Source organism: Echinops telfairi, unplaced genomic scaffold (assembly GCF_000313985.2).
Source record: "Echinops telfairi isolate 266 unplaced genomic scaffold, ASM31398v2 ScPeMD7_7463;HRSCAF=8501, whole genome shotgun sequence".
Classification (NCBI taxonomy): Eukaryota; Metazoa; Chordata; class Mammalia; order Afrosoricida; family Tenrecidae; genus Echinops; species Echinops telfairi.
The window spans coordinates 9,137,044-9,160,440 of NW_022111363.1; the positions used below are offsets into that span (position 1 = coordinate 9,137,044).

The window sequence follows — 23,397 nt, forward strand, 5'->3', positions numbered from 1 at the left end:
AGATGCAGGCAGGTGGTGGGGAATCAGAGCGTGGTCCAACCCCAGCAGGTAACCCAAGGAAGGGAAACCCAGGGGCAACAAGCCATGCCAGGAGTCACCTGAGCAGGGCCCAGGCAAGTAGAACAGAGGCAGGAACCACTGTCACCAACAGCCTTGGGTCACGCTGTCTGTGCTGATGCGGGCCTGTGGGGTTCCCCCCCTCCCCAGGCGGTATCTGTAACGTTAAAACTAAGCTTGAAGGGGGGTGGGGGAAGGCCTCTATTTTACGTGGACATTGAAACAGAACCAAAGTCAAACATGTGTCAATGTGTAAACACTGGCCAACAAAAGTGGATGAAGAGAGACAGGCAGGGGCAAAAAAGAGGACAGGAAAGAAAACCGAAACCCAAATACTGCAAATGGAACTCTACCCCCAGAAGCTGCAATTTGGCATTCTTCTTACAAAACAAGCGTCTATGCAGGGACTGAACGCAGCTGGAAAAGGGGACACGCTTTGCGCACAGAACAAAGAGCAAGTGGGCAGAAATGGTACCTTATTTATGAGCTTTTACAGAGTTCGAACTCGGCGGAAAGTAGAAAAATAAACTGCGGACTTGGTTCATCTCGGTCTGTCTTCGAGCCCGGTCGCTGCTCTCTCTGAAACGGGTCTGTCGGCCAATTGGGGTGAGACCAAGAGTGGTCCTCGTGGACCTACATGGATTCTTAATTTGGGGTCCTTTTTGCTGGGTTTCTAAACAGTCTCAGGGAACGAAGTGTCCTAGTTTAGCTGTGGGTGTAATTTTCTCGCTTGTTTTCTTACAAGTGAGTGCGTGGTAAAGGGACCCTCTCTGTCAATCCGCAGAAAGGAGATTCTGTGTTTATCTGTTTAGTTATTATTTTTAAAAGGCAAAAGACACTAGAGGAATGAGATGTGTGCGCGCGCGCGTTTGGTGTGTGTGTGCGTGACATTGGAAATGCTCTGGTGAAGTTGTGTCACTCTGTATTTTGATCGTTGCTTGCTGCTGTCACCCATCATGCTTTGCTCTCACTCTCCTTTGTCTGTGGGGCGTCGTTGGGGACCGTCTTGACCTCCGCTGGCGGCGCTGGCTTCGTTTCTGTCTCCTGGCTCTCCGACTTCGCTTCTACGGGGCCCTTCCTGCAGGGAGGTGAGAAAACACACCCTGAGACCAAGATCTGTGGCCAGCCTGCCCTGGGGAGGGGCTCCCAGTGAGCACCAGGTCTCCAACTTCGGCCACTCCCCAGAACCACAGGGGAACCTGGCAACCACTGCTCACTGGGCCCTGCCTCCAGAGCTCTGACTCGCCGGTCAGGACACGGTGCTTTGAGAAGCAGCAGTGTGCTGTGCTCTGGCTGTCTGGGAGGGTGGTACAGGGCCTGCAGCATTCCGGCTTGGTGTAAAGAGGGACCCTGGGCTGGGCCCAGCACTGACTCTCACGGGCCCCTTAGCTAACAAGCTAACAACCTGTCCTTGGCTGCATCCCTAGCCCACCCTCAGTCCTCTGAGTTTCCAGATGGCATGCCTATGGGGAATTTGAGAGTGCTCTTTCAGAGTCCGGCAGGTTTGCTAAGGAAAGGGCCCCAGGGTCTGGCTGAGTGGGCAGGCCTGATGGGGTCCTTTCACTTCCCAGAGGGAAGTCAGGGCCTGCAGGTGACACTCTGCGGTGGCTCTTGATGGCTGCTTATCTGGGGGACAGTCTGAGGAGCCCCTCAAGTTGTCTCCTCCTTCTATCAGCTCCCCCAGCAGGAGTTGGGTCTAAGGCTATACCCGGGCAGGTGCAGAGCCCTGCTTAGCGGGCCCTGCTGGATGTGAGCCTCACAAGGAAGAAACCTGTGAGCTGAACTTAGAGACGTGACAGCCACTTGGTGCTTGGGAGCCTCGACATCTTCCCAGTCTCTTCTAAGAGCGGAAGAAGCAAGAGGTGGGGGCGGGGTGTGGGCAGCCTGGCCGAGTGTGGCCCCGCTGCCCTCCAAACACTGGCCTCCACCTGTCCTTCTCCTCTTCCTGGTGCTTGCTAATACATGACTGTCAGCCTTGGGGCTCCGTGGCCTCCTTAGCCTGCCTCCCCAAGGCTGCTCATCAGTGGCCCTGCTGCCAGGTTCTACCCCAGGGAAAACAGGAGCCACAGCTAGGGCGGGAAAGAGAACAGGAGCCACAGCTAGGGCGGGAAGGAGAAAACATAATGAACATGGCCTAATTACTGAGCAGGAGGCTGCGCCCAGGGCCCAGCTGCCTGCCCTCCCCGCTGCCACTGGCTCCGCCTTTCTCCCGACCCCGTCCCCCTTGGCTGACAAGTCGGTTCGGAGCAGCCCCCGGTTAGTCTGAAGACACCATCCGACAAGAGGACACAGCACAGCACAGACGCACACCACCACGGGACACCACCCGACCAGAGTGGACAGAGAGAAGCCGTACTCGGTCTTTGCTGGTGCAGGAGAGACAGAGCTGTCTGCGGTGGAAGGGGCAAGCTCAGGGGCTTGTCCACCGGCCCCGGCAGCGGGAGCAGGAGAGCCCAGGGCGGCAAAAACATCCTTGGCAAGGTCAATATCTGGGGTCTTGAAGTTCCCTTCGTCCATTTTAAAGTCCTCGCCCTGGGACGGGTTTGTGGCGCTGGCGGAGGCTGCCTCTGTCTTCGGGCTAGCCAGGGCTGCCTCCGCCGCCACCCCTGGGCTCTTCGCGCGGCCGGGCTGGGTGGGCTCTGGGTCCGCGCCTTTGGTGCTGGGAGCCTCCTGCTTGGGTTGGGGGGCTTCTGTGGCAGTGGCAGCCACTGCTGCTAGGGGACTACCTGCCCCAGTTGGGGCGGGGGCCGGGCTGGGGGCTGGCTTGCTCCCAGGAGGGGCCTTGGTGGCCTCGGCCACACTGCCAGGGGCGCTTGGGCTGAGGACAGCCCCTTGGTTGGCCAGGACACTAGAAGACAAATTGTTAGCGGCAGGGGCTGAGGCCGGGGTGTCACTTAGGTCAACAAGGGGGGCGACTTTGGGGGCAGAAGCGGGAGGTGGGGAGGAGGCTGCGGGCCCCTTGAGGGGGGTGGCCTGGCCAGCGGGCACGGAATTTGAGTCCGGCATGGCTGTGGTTGGGGGGGCAATACTGGAGGTGAGGGTGGTGGTCTCACTGGTGGGGCTATTCTGAGCAGTGGCAAAGGTTTCGGTGACAGTGTCAGAGTTAGTGGTGACGGTGGTGGCCGAAGGCAGCAAGTCTTCCACAGTGGCTGTGGTGTCAGCAGGCAGCCTGCGGGGAGGACAGGAAGTAGAGAGAAGACACATTGAAGCGGAGACGTGACAGAGAGGCAGGGGGCGGAGGGGGAGAAGCCCGGGAGAGGGGCATGCAGTTTCCCGGACACTCGGACACAGGGCCACAGAAAGACGAGGACACTGAGCGGGAGGCAGAAGAGGACACAGGAGACGACAGAGACATGTGGCGTCTGCCAGGGACCTGCAGCGCTCCCTCTCGCTGTCCCTCAGACTTGCCCCAACGTCTGCCCCAGGAGAGGGGCCTGCAGCTCAGCCGCCCACCCACGAGAGGCTCCATACATCCTGGAGTAGCTGCCCCTGCAGCCCTGCCGAGTCCCACGGGCAATAATGTCCCCAGGCCAGGAAGAAGGCAGACAAGGAGGCCCTAAACGGCCCCTGAGGGCCATAGCATCTTCCCATCACAGGTCGTGTGGCACCATGAAGCGAGATTCCCTTCAAGCCCAAAGTACCCAGCATGGCCAGCCAGGTGGTGCCGCAGCAGCTGGTCAGGGTCTCTGAGGACCCCGGAGGCTGCAGAGAAGAGGAAGGTTAGGGAAGTGGACCAGATCCCCAAATTCCCTCACACCTTTGGGAAGGCAGGATGGAACCTATGATGTTAGCATATTCCAGGCAGGCCCGACTACGCTTCTCAAAGCTCAGCCTCTCTCAGTGAGCTGTCCTCCCCGCACGCCAAGACCAGTGTGCGTGTGGATCCCCACTTATTCGGGGAGCTTCTTACAGGCCCCTCCCCCCGCCCCCATGAATACAACTCATTCTCAATACAACTGAGAATTTGGATCAATACAACTGAGAAAACAGGCTCGGCCATGTCAGGTAGGGGTGTCTTCCGGCCAAGGACTCCGGCATGCTGGCCTGCCACCAGGGCTGGGCGCTGGAGGAGCCCTGGGAGGTGTGGGAGGGTAGAGGAGGTGGGCGCCCTAGCGGAGGTGCAGGCCCCGCCCATGCCCTGCCCACGTACTCAGGCTCCGTCAGGGGCGTGGTCTCATTAGGCTCTGTGTGTTTCCCTCCATCATGGTTTGGGGTCCGTTCCTCCTCCGTCCGCACCTCCACAATGGGCTCCTTGGACTCATCTTTCCTGTGGAGAGAATTCTGCTAGCCAGCTCCAGATGGGGGAGCGAGGTTCCTCCCCAGAGCCGGCAGGTGGGCTTCGAGGGCAGCCAATGGGGGCCCAGGCTTGCTATGGGAGGGCGGGGCATGGGTATCTGTGAGTGCCTGGGAACATGCGATCACATCACACTTGATTTCTGTTTCCTCATCTGCAAAATGGGGCAAATAATATCTACTGCCCTAGTTATCACGGAGGAGACCTGGTGCCGTTAGCAATCTCACGTTGGGCTGTGATCGGCAAGGTCAGTAGTTCGAAACCACCAGTTGTTCCACGGGAGAAAGATCAGGCTTTCTACTTCCATCAAGATTTTCAGAAGCCCACAGGCACAGTTCTACCTTGCTCTGGGCCTTAGGGTCACTGTGAGTTGGAATGACTTGATGGCAGTGAGTTAAAAAAATTTTTTTTAAAGCATTTTATTGGGGGCTCTTACAGCTCTTATCACAATTTATCCATCCATCCACTGTGTCCAGCACATTTGCACATATGTTGCCATCATCATTTTCAAAACATTTCTTTCTACTTGAGCCCTTGGTATCAGCTCATTTTGCAAGCCGCTCAGCACCTTATCTAGCCCAGACCAAGGCTCTAACAAGCTACATTCTTGTAAGGCTGGGAGTTCAAACCCATAAGCTGCTCTGTGGAAGAAGAATGAGGCTTTGTGTTCCCATCAAGGTTTTTAGCCTCGTTAATGATACCAATATTATAAGGAAAAACAAAGAAAAAGAAAAATGGCTTCCACACCAAAGGATAAGTCTTTGAAAAGTATGAGGAGGCCAGGGCCAGGGCCAGGGGCAGGGAAAGGGGGATAGGAAATGATGGAGGGAAAAAACGAGCCACATGTGTGGGTAGGGCGTGCTAACGGGATCTATGAACTGATTTGATTTGATGAGATGGGTCATGCAGCTCCACAGAATGTTTCTCTTTAAAAATCTAATAGAAATGAAGTTTTAAAAAAATGAGAGGGAAGGTTCCCAGCCTTAAAAATCCTTCAGATTCTTTACCTCTTGGACCTAAATATTGGTCTGAGTGGCTAAACTGGGAGGAAAAGTTAACCTGAAGTAGACTCAGATTCTTTAGTGACATATAAGTTCATTTCAAACATGAAAAAAACCCAAAAAAGATCTTCAGCCTCAGAAACCTTATTTAGGATCCCTATGAACCAGCATCGATGGCCGTGAGTGCATATGCATGTATAAGGAGACCTAGGGAACACTGCAGGATAAACCTTGGGCTGCTTGTTCATGATGAGGTCTGTGGTTCAAGCCCACCAGCTGCTTCTTGAGAGAAAGATGAGGTTATCTGCTCCTGTAAAGATTTACTGTCTCAGAAACCCTATAGAGGGCTGTTAAGCATTGTAATCGACTCGATGGCAGTATATATCTCTATCTCTATATTTATCTATCTCTATATAGATCTGTATATGCAAGTATGTATATGTATACACGTATAATGGTTAATTTTGTGTGTCAAATTGCCCAGTGGTTTGCCCGCACCCGTCTGGATGTTGCTGTGAAGGTATTTCACATGAAATACGTGATTAGCAGTTGCAATCAGTTAACTAAGTCAGACTGTGTTCCCCCCTGTGGGGGTTTTGTCCCAGCAGCTGTGGGTCGGAGGAGTAGAAATGGAGTCCTGCAGGGGATGAGGAAACTGCCTCCAGAATATGCAATAAAATAGCTATTCTGCCCGAGCTGCCAGCCTGCTGCCGGGCCTATGGTGGACTCTGGCCTTGGCAGCTCCCACGGTCCGGTGAGCCCATTCCTTAGGCAGCCATTGAGAGATGCTACTGGTTCTGTGTTCTGGAGAACCCCAGCAGAAACATATCTCTGGCCAACCACGTGGCAGCCAGCGACTTAGCACACTCAGCCCCTTCTCTGCCGGTGCTGCTCCAGCTGCCTGGCTCGGAATGTGCTCCGCGGCAGACACTGGCAAGGACAGCACCTGCGTGCCAGTTCCATGAGAACAGGAGCTTGTCATCTCTTGAACTTTTGCACCCTGGTAGGGGTTGGGGAGGGGCGGGCGGCAGAACCATAAACCATCACGGGATGCTATGTGCATGCGCCTTTCTAGAATGATCTCTGACAATTCTGCTCATCCTCGTCTATGCAGGGATCTTTGTGTGCACACGCTTAGACCTGCGACCCACGCTGCCACCGAGTCTGGAGACCAGTTTCTATAGGGGGTCTCTGAGGCTGTCGATCTTTACGGGAGCAGACTGCCTCATCTTTCTCCCATGAAGCAGCTGATGAGTTGGAACTGCTGGCCTTGCAGTGACAGTTAACAGCCCGACCCATGGCCCCTTGGGTCTGGGATAGGGCCCAGGGGTCTGCTTTTTAAACAGGCGCCTCCAAAGAGGATGCTTCCGGAAATGTTATTCTAATTCTTTTCCCAGCCCCCTTGGAGGTTTCTGAATGGGAATGCTGTAGAAAACCAGTAGAGCAGTTACTGCCCGGTGGATTCCCACCCCTGGTGGAGGGGCGCGCGAGCCTGCAGGGCTGTAACCAGAAAGACTGGAGGGTCGAGCCCGCCCAGAGGTGCCTGGCGCACAGAATCAGTCCCTGGAAACCCTGTGGAGCCCAGATGTGCACGGACACACCCGGGTCATGCCTAGGTGGAGGGAAAGGCCTCAGCGGGTGGTGGCGCAGCTGCAGGCTCTGTACTCACGAGAAGGCAGCTTTGCCCTCCTCCATGTCCTTGCCCTTGGCCCCAGGCCCGGCTTTCCCGCACAGGTTGACGGCGATGCACATGAACAGGCCACACTTGTTGAGGAAGTAGCAGGTGACGTCCACAACCACCGAGAGCAGGACGAAGATGACAATCAGGATGCCCACGATGGCCCCGGTGCTCAGGCCGGCGGTAGGGCTCCCGTTGGCTGGAGGGGGGGCAAGAGAGACAGATGGCCGGTGTTACCAGTGTGCAGAGGAGACTCCCGGGCTCCAGAGAGGAACCACCCCTGGGGATGGGGCAGGACCCAGATGACAACGCATGACCATCAGGCCAACGAGACTCCTCCCCTGGGGTTTTCTACATCTAGGAGTTGAAACATATACCTTTTTAAGAGGGAGTGGGTGACAGCCTCATCTCATAGACCCCTGGAAAGGGTCCCACGGTCAGGAGGTCAGGAGGAGACTAGGGATGAGAGCCACACCTCCGTCCCTGCGCTTCATCAGATCTGCCCACCCCTCGATCCACACTCACTTGATTGTTTCCCCATGAGTCCCCGGCGGGGGGTTGGGGGGTCGCAAAGCAGGCAGTAATCACGGGCTCTAGGCTGGGCTCTGGCTCTGGCAGTCAGGGTGGAAGGTCATCATTAGTTGGGGGGCAGAGGGTCCCTAGGGCTTCCTTTGGGCTTGTGGTGACAACGGGACCCTGCTGCCTGCCTGGACGTGCCCCTTCTTTAGGAAAGCTCTGAAGAAGCTCTATATGCACGGCTCACCCTTCAACCTTCTTCACTGCCGCCCAGCAGGATGAACGGAGCCCGTGACTCTGGGGATGCGATACGCCACCAGGCCCCAAGTGCAAGATGGAAGTCTGGGGTACTCACCGTCTGGGAGCGCGGCATGCTGGGATGAGACTTCAGGAAAGCCAGCTGCCTCACAGAGAAGGACAAACGCCCGGCACAGACAGACGCACCCCTCACATTCAAGCAATGCCCACCCTACTCCGCCCAGCCCCCGGGGATGGTGGGGGGGGCTGGCCAAGCCTACTTTGAATGACTCTGTCTCTGTCTTACGCCCTGTGTCCGTCCATCGGACCCTCAGGGCTTTGGGATGGTGGGTGGCAGCACAGAGTGCTCCTGGGTCAGCATCCTGGGCCCAGGGTCATGACTGAGGTCACCTGGACATGTGGGGGATGAGTGGTCGTGGTGTGTGTATGTGGGGGTGGGGTGGGGCGGGAGTTACCGACGTGAGCTCCCTATAGACGCCAGTGCAGAATCAATGGCCCCAGACCGATTCCTTCTTCTGCAAGGTGATTCCAGAACTAACAGCCCGCCACTCAGCCAGACCTGTCTGAGGCTTCCTACGCCCTCAGGGATCCATGGGATACCCCAGACCCAGGATCTCGGGATCCCCCAGCTCCCCGGCCTGGAGGCCACTACCTGGGTCAACGCCCCAGCCCAACCCCATATCCAGCTATCACATGTTTGGGGACCTCCAGGGCCAGGCTCAGTGGTCTGGCTGTCACATACAGACATTGACATTGCTGGTGGGCCAAGTCTCTTTCTTTTCATGTGGACCCTGTTCTGGGGTGGGGGTGGGGGCATGCCACAGGGCTTCTGCACAGTCCCACCCCAATGGCCCTTGTTTCAAACTTCAATCCAGGGTTTGAGACACTGGCTCAGAGTACTGAGATCCCCCCACCTACTCACCCAACCTCCACACACACACCGAGTCCCCTAGCTGGAGGAGCCTTCCCATCTTGAAAACATATTAGGCTCTGGGATCCTTGGTCTTGTTTGTCAGCCTGTCCTTCTCAGCCCCATTGGCCCCGTACAGAGAACCCCAGTCCATTTCTGCAGAAGGACCTGAGACTGGACCAGGGCCCTGTGCTCGCTCAGTGGACCCAGCTCCGGCCACCTGGTCTGTGGGCTGTAGGCAGGAAGCTGGTCACTGGCCTCTGTAGTCAGCGGGTCGGTTGTTATCTTAGCAGCTTCCACAGCAGAGGTGTTTCTGGTTTAACTCCAGAGCCCAACGCATCTGCCAGAATCCCCATGGACCTCACCGATTCCACAGACAAAGCTAAGAACGAGACCCAGGACTCCCTCCCTGCCTCACGCTATGTATCCCAAAGCTGCCTCTCTGAACATGGAGACATTTTCAGCCTTGGGTTTGTCTTTATCCTTGACCATGGACTCAGGCTGCTGTAATGCCCTGACAGCAATGCCCCACAGGCTTTTAGTCCCTACTTCTGTGTGAGCTGAGATATATGTTTTCTGGGGTCCAAGGCCACTCCTGGTGACCGTCCCCAGAACGCTGTATCCCAAGTTTGTACGCAAGTATGGTTTCACGGAGAGAATTGCATGGAAAACAGAGGACTGCCAGGTGGTTTTATGTGCGAGGGCAGCCGGCAGCTGGAACAACTCCTGGCTGAGTCCAGGAGACCCGGCTTGGGCCTGCGTTTGCTTTGAAGGCCCCATGGAGTGAGCAAGGTCAGGGGGGGGAAAGAACCTTCACAGGAAGTCAACCAGCAGGAAACTTGGGGCAGTGGTCTCCAACGTCCCACCATGCAAGGCTTCCGTTTTGTGTCCTGGCCTGAAAGGCCCTACAGGTGACGTGTGGCCTCCTGCTACTCCAGTGTGGACCCTGTTGACCCCTGTGCTTCTACCCAGTCAGGATGGCCTCGGTTCTCCCCGCTGACCACACCCAGCCCACAACACCCCATCCCCACGCCAGCCACGGCCTCTGTGTGGTCCTGCAGCCCTCAGCTCAGTAGCCCTCCTCAGGGGCCTCCGCTTCGACCACCCAATACAAACCCACGGCTCTCATTCCTGTACTTGTTCTCTAAATGCTCCAGCAGGTACCCTGTCTGCTTTCAGTCCCCTCAGCATCTGGGACACACCTGACCCCCGGGGTCTGCTCCAAACATATTTGCTGAGCCTATAAATGAGGGTTTGGCCCCAAGAGGAGAGTATTGCCTCCAGAGATCTAAAGGTGCATCACCAGGAGGAGGACGGCGTCAGTCTGGGGACAGATTTCAGCTCCGAATGCGACAAAGCAACCACATGGCGTGTGGGCGGCCTTCCTGGGCGGCCCCTGGCTGGAGACATTCAAGCAGAGGTTGGACAGCCTTTAGGTGGGGATACTGTACTTCTCTGGGTGAGACTCTTGCTCAGAGCAGGGCCGGCCATAGAGGGTGCCTTCCAAGCTTATTCACCCTGAGTGTGTGTCCTTGCAAGGGAGATGTTCTATGGTCCTGAGCCATGCCTGGCTGGGGGCATGGCCCACTCATGTCAGTTCCCGCCATAGCATCGTGTTTGGAGGCGGACCTTGTCCCTGTAAGGTTAAAATGCTCTGTGGGTCCCAACATAGCTGACTGCCCATCGTGAATTTGTCTGAGCATGAAAAATAATACCCTCTCTGCCCACGTTTCGTCACCAGCAATGGGATTCCGAGGTGCTCTGAATCCACAGTCCTGCTCAGTCTTAGGATTTTGTTTATGAAGGAGTTGTAACATTTCCTATGTGCAGCCTAACATGAGGCCCACAGCTCCTAGGTCTTCTGGTCGACCCTTGCTATTCGCATGAACAGCAGCTGCCTCAGTGGGATCTGTCAAGGAGGGATGAATTGGTGCAGAGGCAGCCGGTCACCGTGACCTGACTGGCGGACTGGAGGACGTCCTCGATGTCGTTCCCTCCCTACAGTCCGCCAGTCAGGTGGATCCCTCAAAGGAAGATGCCGCCCAGGTCACCGCCATACAGAAGCCAGACTTTGAGAGGAACTGAGACCGTCCTGGAGCGGGTGGGAGAAGGCTTGCAGCTTTTACAAAAAGAAGCTTTAGGTACGGGAACTGGAGGGATACGGGCGACAAGGTATTCAAGGCCAGTCAGTGCGCATTGTCTCTTGGTGGGTCTGTAGAACTGCTTAGCCCGAGAAGACGGGAGGGACAAAGGTCATTGCCTGCACCTTTTGTAGTGCTTTCCACCTTCCAGGCTCTATCTCAACCCTGATCTTCTCCCTGACCTCAGTGGACCACGCACCCCAGGCCCAAGGATGCTTCTCTCAGTGTGAGAGCTCACGCTGCCCGAACATCAGGCTTAAGAAGCTTGGGACTGTGCATCTTCTGTGGTTCCCACGGTGGCCGAGGGTGGCAAGGAAGAGACGCCGGGTTTGTTCCAAGGCTGAGACCCCATACAGCGATGCTCTTAGATGCTGTATCCCGGCATGCGAGTTTCAGTATACTGAGACCTGGGTGGGTCATGGCGCCACTGGCCCCCAGGGCAGTAGTACAGGCACCTCCCACCCCCAAGTGGTTGGCTGGGCTCTCAGGACTGTCACGCTGAGGTCCTCAGCCCTTTGCATGTGTGCTTGTTTCTTCCCAAAGCTGCTAAACCAATGGCTGTCAGGTGTGTCCACGCAGTGTGCTTACAGACAGGAGGGAGTCTGCCAAAGAGAACCATCTCCCCGATTCTCTGTATCACAGGATGACTTTGGCAGCTTCTGAGCTCTCACAGCATACAGGCGGAGATGAAACCCGAGGCCCATCCTCCACAGGTGTGGACCTGGGGGTCCAGAGGCTGCCCCCACCCGCCCCACCTCTATGTGACTATCTCCCCAGTTCTGCTGAGGGATTTTCCCTCCCCCTCTCTGTTGGGATCTGGGAAGTCCAAGGAGCCAAGGACATATCTAAACAGCTGTTCGGAAAGTTGATGGAAACACACGACTTCCTTCGACTTGAGCCCCATTCACCAGGCTACACCCAAATTGCCCCGGCCCGTGTGAGGTGGAGAGAGGACTTCCTTTTTTTTCTCTCCCTCCCTGCCCACTCTCTCCCTCATGAACCCTTGATAATTTAGAAATTATTATTGTTTCATGTCTTATACTGACCGATGTCTCCCTTCACTCACTTTTCTGTTGTCCGTCTCCCTGGGAGGGGATTATATGTAGATCATTGTAATCATTTCCCCCTTCCTCTCCCCACCTTCCCCTTGCCCTCCTGGTCTTGATACTCTCCTTATTGGTCCCAGGGTCCCTGTCTTTCTAGCTCTTGTCTGTATCCGTGTCCCTGCTCTGGTCCAGTCAGATGTGTGAGGTAGAATTGGGGTCATGATAGTGGGTGGGAGGAAGCATTAAAAAACCAGAGGAAAGTTGTATGTTTTGTCTCCTCCCTTAGACCCTTCTGTGAGGGAATGTCTGATTTCCTACAGATGGGCTTTGGGTCTCCACTCCGCACAAGAGAGGACTTTCTGATACTTTGTGGAACACACGAGTATCAAAAACAGAAAAATAAAAAACACATTGGTGAGTTCGCACGAACTATTATTTCCTTTAATAATGCAAAGGTGTAAACTTCATAAAGGCCTTGCTGATTATCTACACAACGTTAGCATTCTTATTAGTAGAAAAAGGTGCCCTCCAACCTGCTGTATAAATGTCCCCAAACAAGCAGAGAGCCTCGTGGTCTGTGGCACATGGGCACTGTGAATGCAGGGCGTGGAGGCAGGGGCAGCCGGGCGGTCAGGAGCGCGCACTCCTGCAGAGGGTCTCAGAAAGCCTCCAGTCTCAGGGATCCCTTCTCCAGGGGATGGGGGCTCACCTTCCCCAGAGCCCAAGGTCCAGTGAGACTGGGTGTGTCCTAGGTGCTCTCTCCTCAAGGGCACACTGTAACAAAGCCCAGCGGGCCTGGTTGAATGGCCCTGAAGCCACTTCAGTCCAGCCTGCTGAGCCACCAGGCATGCTCAAGGGTCAGGGACACCTCAGCCCTCCTCACACTTGAGGACTAGATCTTCCACTCACTGTCCCTCACTTGTGGGTGGGAGCAGAGTCAGGGCTGGGGAAGACCCCAGAGGTGCACCCCCGTGGGGTGAATACACCAGCCTGCTGCCCAAGATGGTCAGAGGAACATGCTGGAGGCCAGCCGGACATGGCTGGCTCCCCTCACCCTGCTCTCTCTACGGCCCTTGCTCATGCATCTGGGATCCTGGTGCCAGGTGCCAGCAATGCCCCGTGCTTGTGCTGCCCCTCTGCACTGTGTCTGAGAACCACGCCAGCTTTCTCTGTCCTGGCCTGCAGCAGGGGCAGGGGTTCAGGGAGAGACGTTCGCGCTGGCCTGGAGGCAGCTGTTGCTGGGGCTGGGGCTCAGACTGCATAGTCACATGACACCCCAGCTGGGAGTGCTATGCAGGCTGGCGTGTGCCCATGGGGGGACTGGGCTGGGCCTCAGTGACTGTGGACAGCACCGGGTCATTTTGGGTTCCCAAGGGGAAAGGCCCAATGTGGCTGGCTAGTCTTTGCATACTGAGAAATAACAACAGGGAAAAATAATAATAATAAAGAAACCAAACCAAACCAAAGCAAAACTCAAGCTTCTGCAGAGATGCTCAGAGATGAGAGATGTAGAATGATATGTGACCACAATGGAGGGGGGAGTTTTATTCTGTAGAAGGTCCAGCCCCAAGCACACAGACTGGCGTAAGGGAGCGGGGCTCACCCAGGGCTCACTGAGGCACCCTAACAAACACACCCCACCCTCTTCTCTGTGGTTCCAGGAGAGAATGAATCCCCAATGTCAGAGAAGAATGCCAGCTTTTCAAGAGGGTGGTAGAAATGGCACTCTGCCAGCTGACCAGTAGGAGGCTGGGGCATGTGGGAAGGCCTGCCATTCTCAATGAGCCCAAATCTCTTCACATTCTGAGGCTGGGCAGTCTGGGAGTAGCCCGCTGGCTCTGCATGTTGCTCCCGCCTTCCTCACAGTGGATGCCTCAGGCCTAGGGGGCCGGTGCTTACAGTGGGACCCCGAGTCCCTGCTGGACCACAGTTCCTCCAGCTCTTTGCTGATCGGCCCCACATAGCCAGGGGCTAGGGGGTGGGGACTACCCAGTCTGGGGGGAAGCACCTGGGGAACTGAACTTGGTGTTGGGCACATCACAGCTTGCCCCTGCTTGGAGGCGAGGGTAAGGTGCTGAGTCTGATACCAGGGCCAGGACGCTTCTCAGAATGTTCCGTCAGCCCCAGGAGACAGCCAGCAAACTGCGCCCTGGAGACCTACAGCGGCCTGGCTCTTCCCAGGAGCACTGAAACAGAAGCAAAGCCAACTACTCGGTGGAGGGTGCCGGAAAAGCCTGGAGCTATGATGAAGGCTTATGGGAGACAGATTTTAACAACCGGGTGCAGAGTTCTAGAAGGTGCCGAGAAGCCTTCTCCTGCTACATAATTTTTAGCTCAGGACAAGAAAACGCAACAAGTAGCAGAGAGGCGGTCTCCGCAGACCCAGCAGAATGCTTCTTAACAGTGTTGGTGGCTGTTTGTACAAAAAGCTCTCAAGGAATCTTTTTAAAACTGCGATTAAAAAGGGGGCAAGCGTCTTCCTACACGGCAGAAAAATATCTGTGGATGGTAACATGGTGGAGATAAAGCTTTGTGTTTTTGCTTTGTTTTTTCCAATTGCCGAACCTTCCTCTTCCCCACAAAATGCCTGCCCTGTGGCTGTGGCCGGGGTGGTCCCGGTGGGCTTTTCCAAAGGGGGCACCGATCATTCTCTTAGGCTCTGGCCTTTTTAAGCAATTTAATTTGTGTGTTCCATTTCTAGCAGAGCAAGAGGAGAATCATTGTGGAGAAAAGCAACGAGACAAAGGTGTAGGATGTGGAGGAGCCGCCCAAGGTTGCTGCAGGGCCAAGCCACGGGTCCCCAGAGAAAGTGGTGTTTAAACCACAGGTGTGGCAGTGGGGTGTCCCAGGGACGTCCAAGGTGACATAGGTGACGGCAGACACAGGAAAGGGAGGGGAGAGAAGGAAACAGAGAGAGAGAGAGAGAGAGAGAGAGAAAGAAAAAAAAATAGATAAAAAGGAAACAAAAAATTAGGTCAAATGTAGGGTGGGGGGGAAACGCAAGAATCCAAGGTTAAATTCAATCTAGTAAATGAAGTTGACAAAGGTTAGAAGAAGGTTCAGTGCGATAGGCCAGTTCAGAAGCTCAGCGATGCCAAGGCAGCACAGCAGGGGTTAATTGGGGGGTTAGGGGTCAGCGAGCAAATGAAATTAAAGTGAGAGCGCAGACGCCTGTGGTGAAACACCAGGCCTTGTTTGGGAGCGCGTGCCCGTGTTCCCTTCCTGGTAAGGTAAAGGCCCTGGGGCACGTGACGAAAGCTGTCCCTGCACGCTGTGGTACCGATGCAACTGACCACTGCAAGTCACCTAAGAGCAAGTCACGTGGAGGGGCGGGGACAGCCTTCCCGAGATCCACCTTCCAGCCTCTCGCTGGTCACACGGAACGCCACCACAGACAGACGCGATTCGATTCAGAGGCTTTAGTCTCAGGTCCCCACATGATGGTGAGCAAAGTCCACACAAGCTAAGAGCCACCTTTAGGCACCTCCTAAGGCCTGTGCAGGGGCGGCCCTGGTGGGCATCCCCTGTGGCACTCTCTACTATACTGGGTGCCTGGGTCCTAAAGAGAGGCCTAGCGAGGACTCTGACATTGCCAGCCGACACGACAGTGGGGGACAAGGGCTTCCCTGGGATTCTTGTTTCTGATAGACTCCGTCTCCCCGTTCTCCAAGCCGCAGAAGTTGACGCTGCTGCTGGAACCCAGCATGCCCAGTGGGCCTGCCTGTCTATGGAGTCTTAGCTCAGGACACAGATGCCTTCAGGGATCTTATCTCCTTCCCCCAGCTCTCAAGCATCATCCCCCAAAGACCAGGTGGAGCTGGATGCCCCCACCCCCCACCCCCACCGCCATCCCAGCTGGTAATTTCCAGATGGATCAAAAAGTTCAGAGAGGGCTTGCCTGAGTCAGGGTCACCCCCACTGGGTTATGCTATCGGGCGGCACTGTGGACACATCTTGCAGTGACATCCATGGGACCTGCCTCTACTTCCCCTCGGGCATCATCCGACACAGAGGCGCACATGAATCAATGCTTCTGGTCTACAGCTTGATAAGATCACCTGCCAACTGCCAGCTCCCGGGGGACCCCAACACAGATTTCCAGACACACACGATCATGCGCAAACGGCCATCGTGAACCACGCACTGAGCTCTGCTTTGTTGCTCCTGCCTGCCTGAGCCCACCCTCAAGCACACACAGGCTGGGTGGTAGGCAGCCCGCCTCCTCACTGGCCTGTGTCCCCCAAAACAGAGCAGTCAGACACCTGAACCAAGAACCTAAGCAAACAGTATAGCCTGGACTGGCATGGCAGGGGGGCGGGGCGGGGCCCACAGCCACTGGGAGAGGGGCAATCTTCCTACCACCCTGGCGCTGGGGCAGAGTGACAAGCTCCCTCCACCAACCTGCAGCTCTGTTCTCTGCCCACCTCCCGCACCTGCCCGGGGATGGCATATGGCTGGTCTGGACAAACAGAGGGTGGCGTGGGAGACCCGTGTACCCAGAAGGCTTTGGCCATGGAAATGGGCTCTCAGCAGAAAGGCAGCTGAGCCCACAAGCAGAGACTCTCACTTTATTCCCACACTTGAGCGGATCCTGGATCCCTGGAGACAGATCTGCATCTCCGAGGAGAAGGGAGCCTATCACAGGCTCGAGCATCTAGGTTCTCCGCTCGCTCTGTGCCAAGCAGCTTGATTCAATCTTTGCGCCAATTGAGAAGCTCTTGGCAGAGAGGGTTTCTAACCCACTGGCCTCCGTCCCCTGCTTCTCTCGGGATCGCCCACAGAGAAGAGCGCTGGACCATTGTAGTGCACAGAAGCAAGCATTAGGGAGGAAGTGCTCGACAACAGTTATGTGGTCCTGGTACGACCTGGTAGATAGCAGATTAGGTCTCACAAAAGATCCTGAGCCAACCAGCCTCGAAGGCTAGGCTGGAACTGGTGGTGGTGGGAGGGGTCTCTTCCCATCAGAGGGCCCCTTAGGGACTGGCTTAGCATCAGTCCTACAAGGGGGGACTGATAGAGAGGGGGAGGGCAGGCAGTATATCTCAACCCATTGCACAGTAGGTACAAAGCAAATTAAGCTTTGCATGGGCAACCAGTCATGAGGATGGCTGTAAGCAAGCGAGTTGTCAGGGGTGTTCAGGCGCATTAGGAGGTGCGGCACGTGTGCATTAATTCAAAGCAGGAGACAAACAGAAAGCGGAGCGTGCGTACCTGGGATGGCAGTGGGCTGGGCTGAGGTCCTGAACACAAAATGGGCAGCCTTGGATTTCCCCTGCTGGTTTTCGGCCACCACGGAGACCTCATACTCGGCATTCCAGTCCAGGGACTTGAGCATGACGTGGTCACTGCCGGAGGGGAGCCTGATCTCTGGTTTCCAGTCGGAGGAGAGCTTCTGGGAGAACCGGCAAGGAAGACAGAAAACACCGGGGAGTTTTAGGGGCATGCAGTGAGGACATGGAGGGAGGCAGTAACTGTGGGCACAGAGGGCTCACAAGCAAAGGCAAGGCGAGCACAGGGGCTCCACTCTTCGCCAGTCAGATGAAGTCCGCAGGGTCTGCACACATCGGCAGGTCAACCACACCTGTGCATTTGCAAACACAGGTGGCAGGAGGTGCCAGTGTGGTCCTGGGCCACTCCCACCATGTCCCACGCCCTCAGGGCAGAGAGCCTCAAGCACTGCCCGCCCTCCCAGCTCCACTCAAGAATGCTGCACAGATAGGCCTAAGAACTGTTCCGGAAAGGAAGAATACAGCAGTTCTGAATTTGGCTCACCTTCTGCAGCATCATCCCTACTCCCTGACACAAGGACCTGGTGTAAACTCCAGACATTTTATTTAAAAAAACCTATTTTTTTTAAAAGACCATCTTTTGAGCACCAGAGATTTTCCGTATGATGCCTGGTCCACACCTCACTTGGCAATCCAACGAGAAGAGGAGCTGAGTGCAACGAGGGGTCTCTTTTGCCAGTTGAGGGGCATTTCGAGAGTCCTCTGTGCTGTTCTGTCACACAGTCAACCTACCCAGTGAGCCTCTCCAGGCCAGACCAAGTAAGTCAACTTCCCGGTGGAGGAGGCTCTTTAGAAGGGAGGGAATGCTCTGTGCACCCTCATTTTCCACTAGCAAGAAGCCTTAGCAAGAGGCTTAGGCATTCCCTCAAATCTCACAGCAATTGGGCAATGTCCAGATGCCATTCTAAAACCCAAAAAGGAGAGAAAGTAAAACTCAGTAGGAGGGCTGGGGGGCCAGGGGCCGGGGAGGGGGTAGAGTGATGGAGTTCGTAGTTGGGTGGCAAGCTGGATTAGGAGGAGAAGGCTTAGCGCCAAGCTCACCGTTAGATCAGATTCGAACTTCATGAAAGGTAGCCAGGATGATCTATTTGGACATTGTTTGCAAAGGAAACAAAACAAAACAGACTAGATACTGGCCAAATAATATCAAGAACCAGAAACATCAATCGTGGCTTATGCTTGCCACTACCACAAGGCTTTTGCAAGGTTTTTTTTAAAGGGTCCCAGTGAGCCCTGGTGGTGTAGTGGCTATGCATTGGGCTGTGATATGCATGGTCAGCAGTTCGATACCACCAGAAGCCTGAGGGAGAAAGACTGGGCTTTCTACTCTCGTAAGCAGTCAGTCTCAGAATTGCACAGGGGGGTCGCGCTGTGTCAGCACTGACTCCATGGCAGTGAAGTATAGACATCACCTAGTAGCTGTAGGTCAGAGGTGAACATTAACATGCTGATGGGCCCTGTGAGCCATCTGTCATAGACCCTGACCCTGTCCTACCAGGGCTGGGAGCTGTTGGCTTCCAACCGGAAGGGTGTGGCTTACTGCTGGGCTTGGGGCAAAGACTGGGGAAGGTGGGCACTCACCGAGCGGTACTTGACCAGGTAGTGTCTGATGGGGGAACCGCCGTCATCCTGCTTGATCAGGTTCACCTTAATAGAATTTCCATCCTCTCCCATCTGTCCTTCCAGCTTGGGTGCACTGGGTTCCCCTGAAACAGGCAATTCATACCGGTGAGGCTTGATCCGCCCAGCAACATTTCAGACCATCAGCAGGGGAGGGAGGGAGTGATGGGCAGGGCTGAGCTCCGCTTGGCTTTCTCAGAAATTCAAATGTTCATTAAAGCATATATAGGAAACTCTTGACTTGCAGCCAGCTGCTTCTGCAGACAGGGCTCTCACCAGGAATGCTCTTTGGGAATGTACTGAAAAACACCCTCTTGGATTCTCTCTCCTCCTCCCTCCCTCTTTTTGAAAACTGTTTGTAAAACTGTAGACTGACCTCTCAAAGTCTGATGCATTGTGAGGCACAGGTTGAATCTCGGGGCAATGTTAAGTGCTGGAGTAGAAAACCTACAGGCAGGTGCTGCCTCCATGGGGCTTGATTTTTCCAGGAGTTAAATCTTTATGACTTAGATTCATTACAGTAAAACACAACAGCTCCCAGTTGTGGTGAAAGAAAGCCCAATCTGCCTCAGGTCCATTCCTGACGATATCCTAATTTTGATGGCGCTCTGGAGGGAGGGGTGCTCCTGGGCGCTTGGCATGGAAGCCTCTACCAGGAAGTCTTTTTCGTTGAGGGAGGAGGGGGCTGTCTTCAGCATGTACCCACAGAAAAAAGTGGACATGGCTCCTTTTTGCAGCCTACTCAAGATCGAGAAGGGAGATGAACTTATGTGGGATAGATAGCCCAGAGCCAGGTTAGCTCTTCAGAGCCTGGAAGACCGATTGACTTTAAGAGAAATGGCTTCATTCATGTCTTATCAAAAGCAATGGGGTGAAAGAACATCTGATGTGCAAGGTTATAGTGAAGACTGAACACCTGTCCGCCCTGCACGGGCCTCTGTCTCCCTTCCAGGACCTCAGAGAGGAAATGTGCTTATTGTTTTTAGCTACTGTTAAGTCCATCCCTACTGAACGTGACCCCACGTGCTATAGAGTAGAACCACCCCAGAGGGTCTCCTGGGCTGACATCTAAAACTGGAGGGATGGCCAGCCTCCCCCCCAACCCAGATGAAGCTGCCGAGTGGGTCTGAACTGCCAACCTTGAGGGTGAGCAGCCCAGCCCAGCGCCACCTTCAATAAACCTACAGTCAGCCTCTGGGTAGATCACCCTGGCTTGTTCTCGGCAGGACGAAATCATAGCTGACGGAGGGCATGTCACCAAGCCTTGGATGTAACCTTCCCAAGACTGCAGCCGTGGCAACTGATAAAGGCCTCTGGCAAGGTCAGAATTCAGTGGCTTTGGGACCTCCATGTGGCCCGTATGTCCTGCTTCTCCCTCTAAGGCGAGGAGGAAGCTGAGCTCGAGCCACCGTGTGTGTGTGTGTGTGTGTGTGTGTGTGTGTGTGTGTAGACCCTGCGATTCAGACCTGGCCAGCCGAATGCACATCACCTGGAAGCCTATTAGAGACGCAGGCCTGCAGTTTAACAAGGTCCCAGGGGATCCGTGCCCTCATTATGTTTGGAAAGCGGTCGTAATGCCGCAACAGAGATGACCCGGTCTCGATGGCCAAAGGGTCCGATAGTCAGGATGGTAGTGTCTGCTGTTTGTTTCCTTAATCACTCATCCAGAAAAAAGAAACAGCAGCAGCAGCAGCAGCAACAACAACAAAAACCCTCCACCGTTAAAAACAAAGAGACGTCAGGCTAGGCCTTGCTTAAGCCCCTACGCACCTTAAGCTGAAGCTCCAACTAGCCTGCTTAAAAAAAGACAACAAGGAGAAACAGACATTGTGGTTTAGAGCATGGGAAGGTATACAGCTGTTTCAGATTCTGCTTTTGGACCACTTAAGTTGTCGGAAGAATTCAGCTAGGTCCCCAGCCTTCCGTGCACCAGAGAAGTTCCAAAGCGTTAAGCAAGAATGTTCGAGAACCAGGCAGGAAGTGTGTGTAGAGCCGGCAATGCTGGGCAAACGGAAGTGTCGGGCTGCAGAAAGTGTATTCTCCGAGTGAATTACAGCGATCAACGCATCATGGTTTTCCTGGGGGCTTCCCAGGTTTTAGCACGGAAAGTCCCCCCTCCTCGGAGCCTCCTTAGCCCCAGCTAAACCGGAAAGGTTGGCCGCCCTACGCCGCCTGGCCACGGGCATTCATAGATTGAATTTCCTGCACTCAGAGTCCCAGCCTGATGATGACGAATGGTCACATCTTTGCTCTAACAGGTGGCCATTCCATCAAGTGGCATTGGGGCCCTTCCAGAAAGTCCTCCAACCTGAGGGCCTGCCTTTCCCCCAGGACCTCCGTGGGAGGCAGAGAGAATTGTCCAGGAAGGGCTGTCCTGGCTGGACCTTCCTTAGCATCTCTTCTCAGAACTGTGAGATTGCAAGGCGGAATCAACACTGCAAACGACTCCCTCAGAATGCTGCTTGGTGGGGTTACTTGTTTAGAAGAGACCCCTGCCCTGACAGCTGTGCAGGTCTTTAAAGCGGGACGCTAAGGACACTACAGCTGTCTGTTACTTCCCACCAGACGCCCCGTACTCACTTTGGAAAACACAGGGACCCTGGATGAGTTCTCCCTATTTTCAGCTCTGGCTGCCCTGTGACACTCAGAAGGGCTGCCAATTATGCCTTTCTTATCTCTTGTGATCCCTGTGGAAGCTAGGACCCAGCTAAAATGTGTGATGTTAGCCTAGTTTGGGGGAGGTGCACCCCAAGACGAGCAATTTGATATCTCTGAGGCACGGCGTTTTCAGAGAAACCTCAGTGTCTACAGAAGTTGTCTTTAAAAAGCCCTGTCTTCACACAGAGACCCCAGTTCCCTTCAAAGACACGATCAACAGAATCTCTCCACGGAATCGATGTGGAAACCACAGCTCGGATGAACTGTGGTCTTTGGATTTGTCTCAGAAAAAGTTGGAATCACAGGGAAGTCACTGTAACTCTCCCACAGAACACAGGCTGTCATTCTACTTCTGTGACTGCCATGCTCCTCTGATACGTGTGCATGTAGATAATGTTCCAGTACATGATTTAGAACGCTTGCAAAATAATGTATCCAACAAGTGCATAGTAAGCACCTGCGAGGTAGCGCGTAGGAGCCCTGGTGGCCTAGTGGTTACACGTTGGGCTGCTAACCCCAAGGTCAACAGTTCGAAAACCACCAGCAGCTCCATGGGGTTAAGAAGGAGCTGCCTACTGCTGTGAAGAATTGTCTCGGAGACTCGCAGGGCGGGCAGTTGGTTCTCCCCTATCTGGTTGCTACGAGTCAGAATTGATTTGATGGTAGAGAGGGTTTGGGGTCTGTTTGTTTGTGGTATCAAGTAAGAGGGTCTAGTGCAGTGGTTCTCAACCTGTGGGTCGTGACCCCTCTGGGGGGGTGTCAAACAACTTTTCACAGGGGTTGCCCGATTCATCACAGTAGCAAAATGACAGTGATGAAGAAGCAACAAAAACAATGTTGTGGTTGGGGGTCACCACAATATGCGGAACTGTATTAAAGCACCGTGGCAATTGGAAGGGTGAGAGGCACTGCTCTAGTAGACCAGCAGCTTAAGGATTGGGCTGCGGAAGATTGGTGACTCATCTCTGAGGGAGAGAGACGAGGTCGTTTGCTCCAGTGAAGATGTAAGACCTCAGAAACCCTAAGGAGAAGTTCTCCTCCCTCCTGCAGGCTCGCCGCTGGGAGTCTTCATGGACTCAGATGGGAGCAGGGTTTGGACAGGCATCTCGTCATCTCTGAGGCACCGAGGCTTCAAAAAGAAGCCGTGGAAACAGAGAGATGAGGATGACTTCGTGAAGGGCAAAGTTTCTAAAGGATGGACCCCTTAGAAACATACTTCCTCTTTGATGATAGAATTTCTAAAGGAAACCCCACACCCAACTCACAGCACACAGAGTCCAGCCACCTTTGTGGCCACAGAATGTTCTGGAGGTTCATTTGGAGGTGGGAAGGGCTGCATGGGGGTGGGGGTGGGGGTGGACGTGGGAGCAGGGCGAACAGGGCCTTGGCATCCAGGAGGCTCGCTGCTTTATCGAACGCATTAGCAGAGCACGTGATTTAGAAGACCCCAATGCGCACTCTGTTCTGAAATGACTGCCTGGATTGAAATCATGATGGGTCATTTCAGCGAAACCAATATTGTAATTATTTGTAAATGCTGGTTTGCGATTCAGCAGCATTCGGCAGGTGCTCCAGGAAACCCAGAGGGATTAATTACATCCCCTGAGGGGAGCTCCAGTCACGAATCAAAAAAGCGCCCCCCCCCCCAATATTTTCACGTAAAGATGAAAACAGCAGTCCCTTAGAAATAAGCCTTGCCAATAACACACATGAAATACTAGCCGGTGCCAGTAGGTTCTAGCCGAATACCAATCACGGACTCAAGGAAAGAGGAAGGAGGGGTCGGGGATTAAAAAACAAACGAACACGAATGTGAGGTTACACACAGCCAGGCCATCTATAATGTGAGCAGATCCTAAGAAATCCCTCAATTAACCGTAATGGACATGTGTGCATTTCTGGCCACGTAGCGGGGAGGTCCCTCTTTTGC

At 54.6% G+C, this 23,397-nt stretch overlaps 1 protein-coding gene across 1 annotated transcript in view; it reads right to left on the reverse strand.

The window, feature by feature from the left end:
• Positions 1-516: 516 nt before the first annotated feature.
• The window catches only part of NCAM1 (neural cell adhesion molecule 1), a 71,911-nt gene continuing 49,030 nt past the window's right edge, over positions 517-23,397 (reverse strand). The window contains exons 15-20 of the mRNA XM_045283582.1: positions 18,771-18,895; positions 17,113-17,293; positions 7,022-7,229; positions 4,208-4,324; positions 2,414-3,226; positions 517-1,135 (exon numbers count right to left, since the gene is read on the reverse strand). Of these exons, the coding sequence (XP_045139517.1) occupies positions 1,012-1,135; positions 2,414-3,226; positions 4,208-4,324; positions 7,022-7,229; positions 17,113-17,293; positions 18,771-18,895 (1,568 nt within the window). The 3' untranslated portion in view covers positions 517-1,011. The remainder of the gene's footprint in view (positions 1,136-2,413; positions 3,227-4,207; positions 4,325-7,021; positions 7,230-17,112; positions 17,294-18,770; positions 18,896-23,397) is intronic.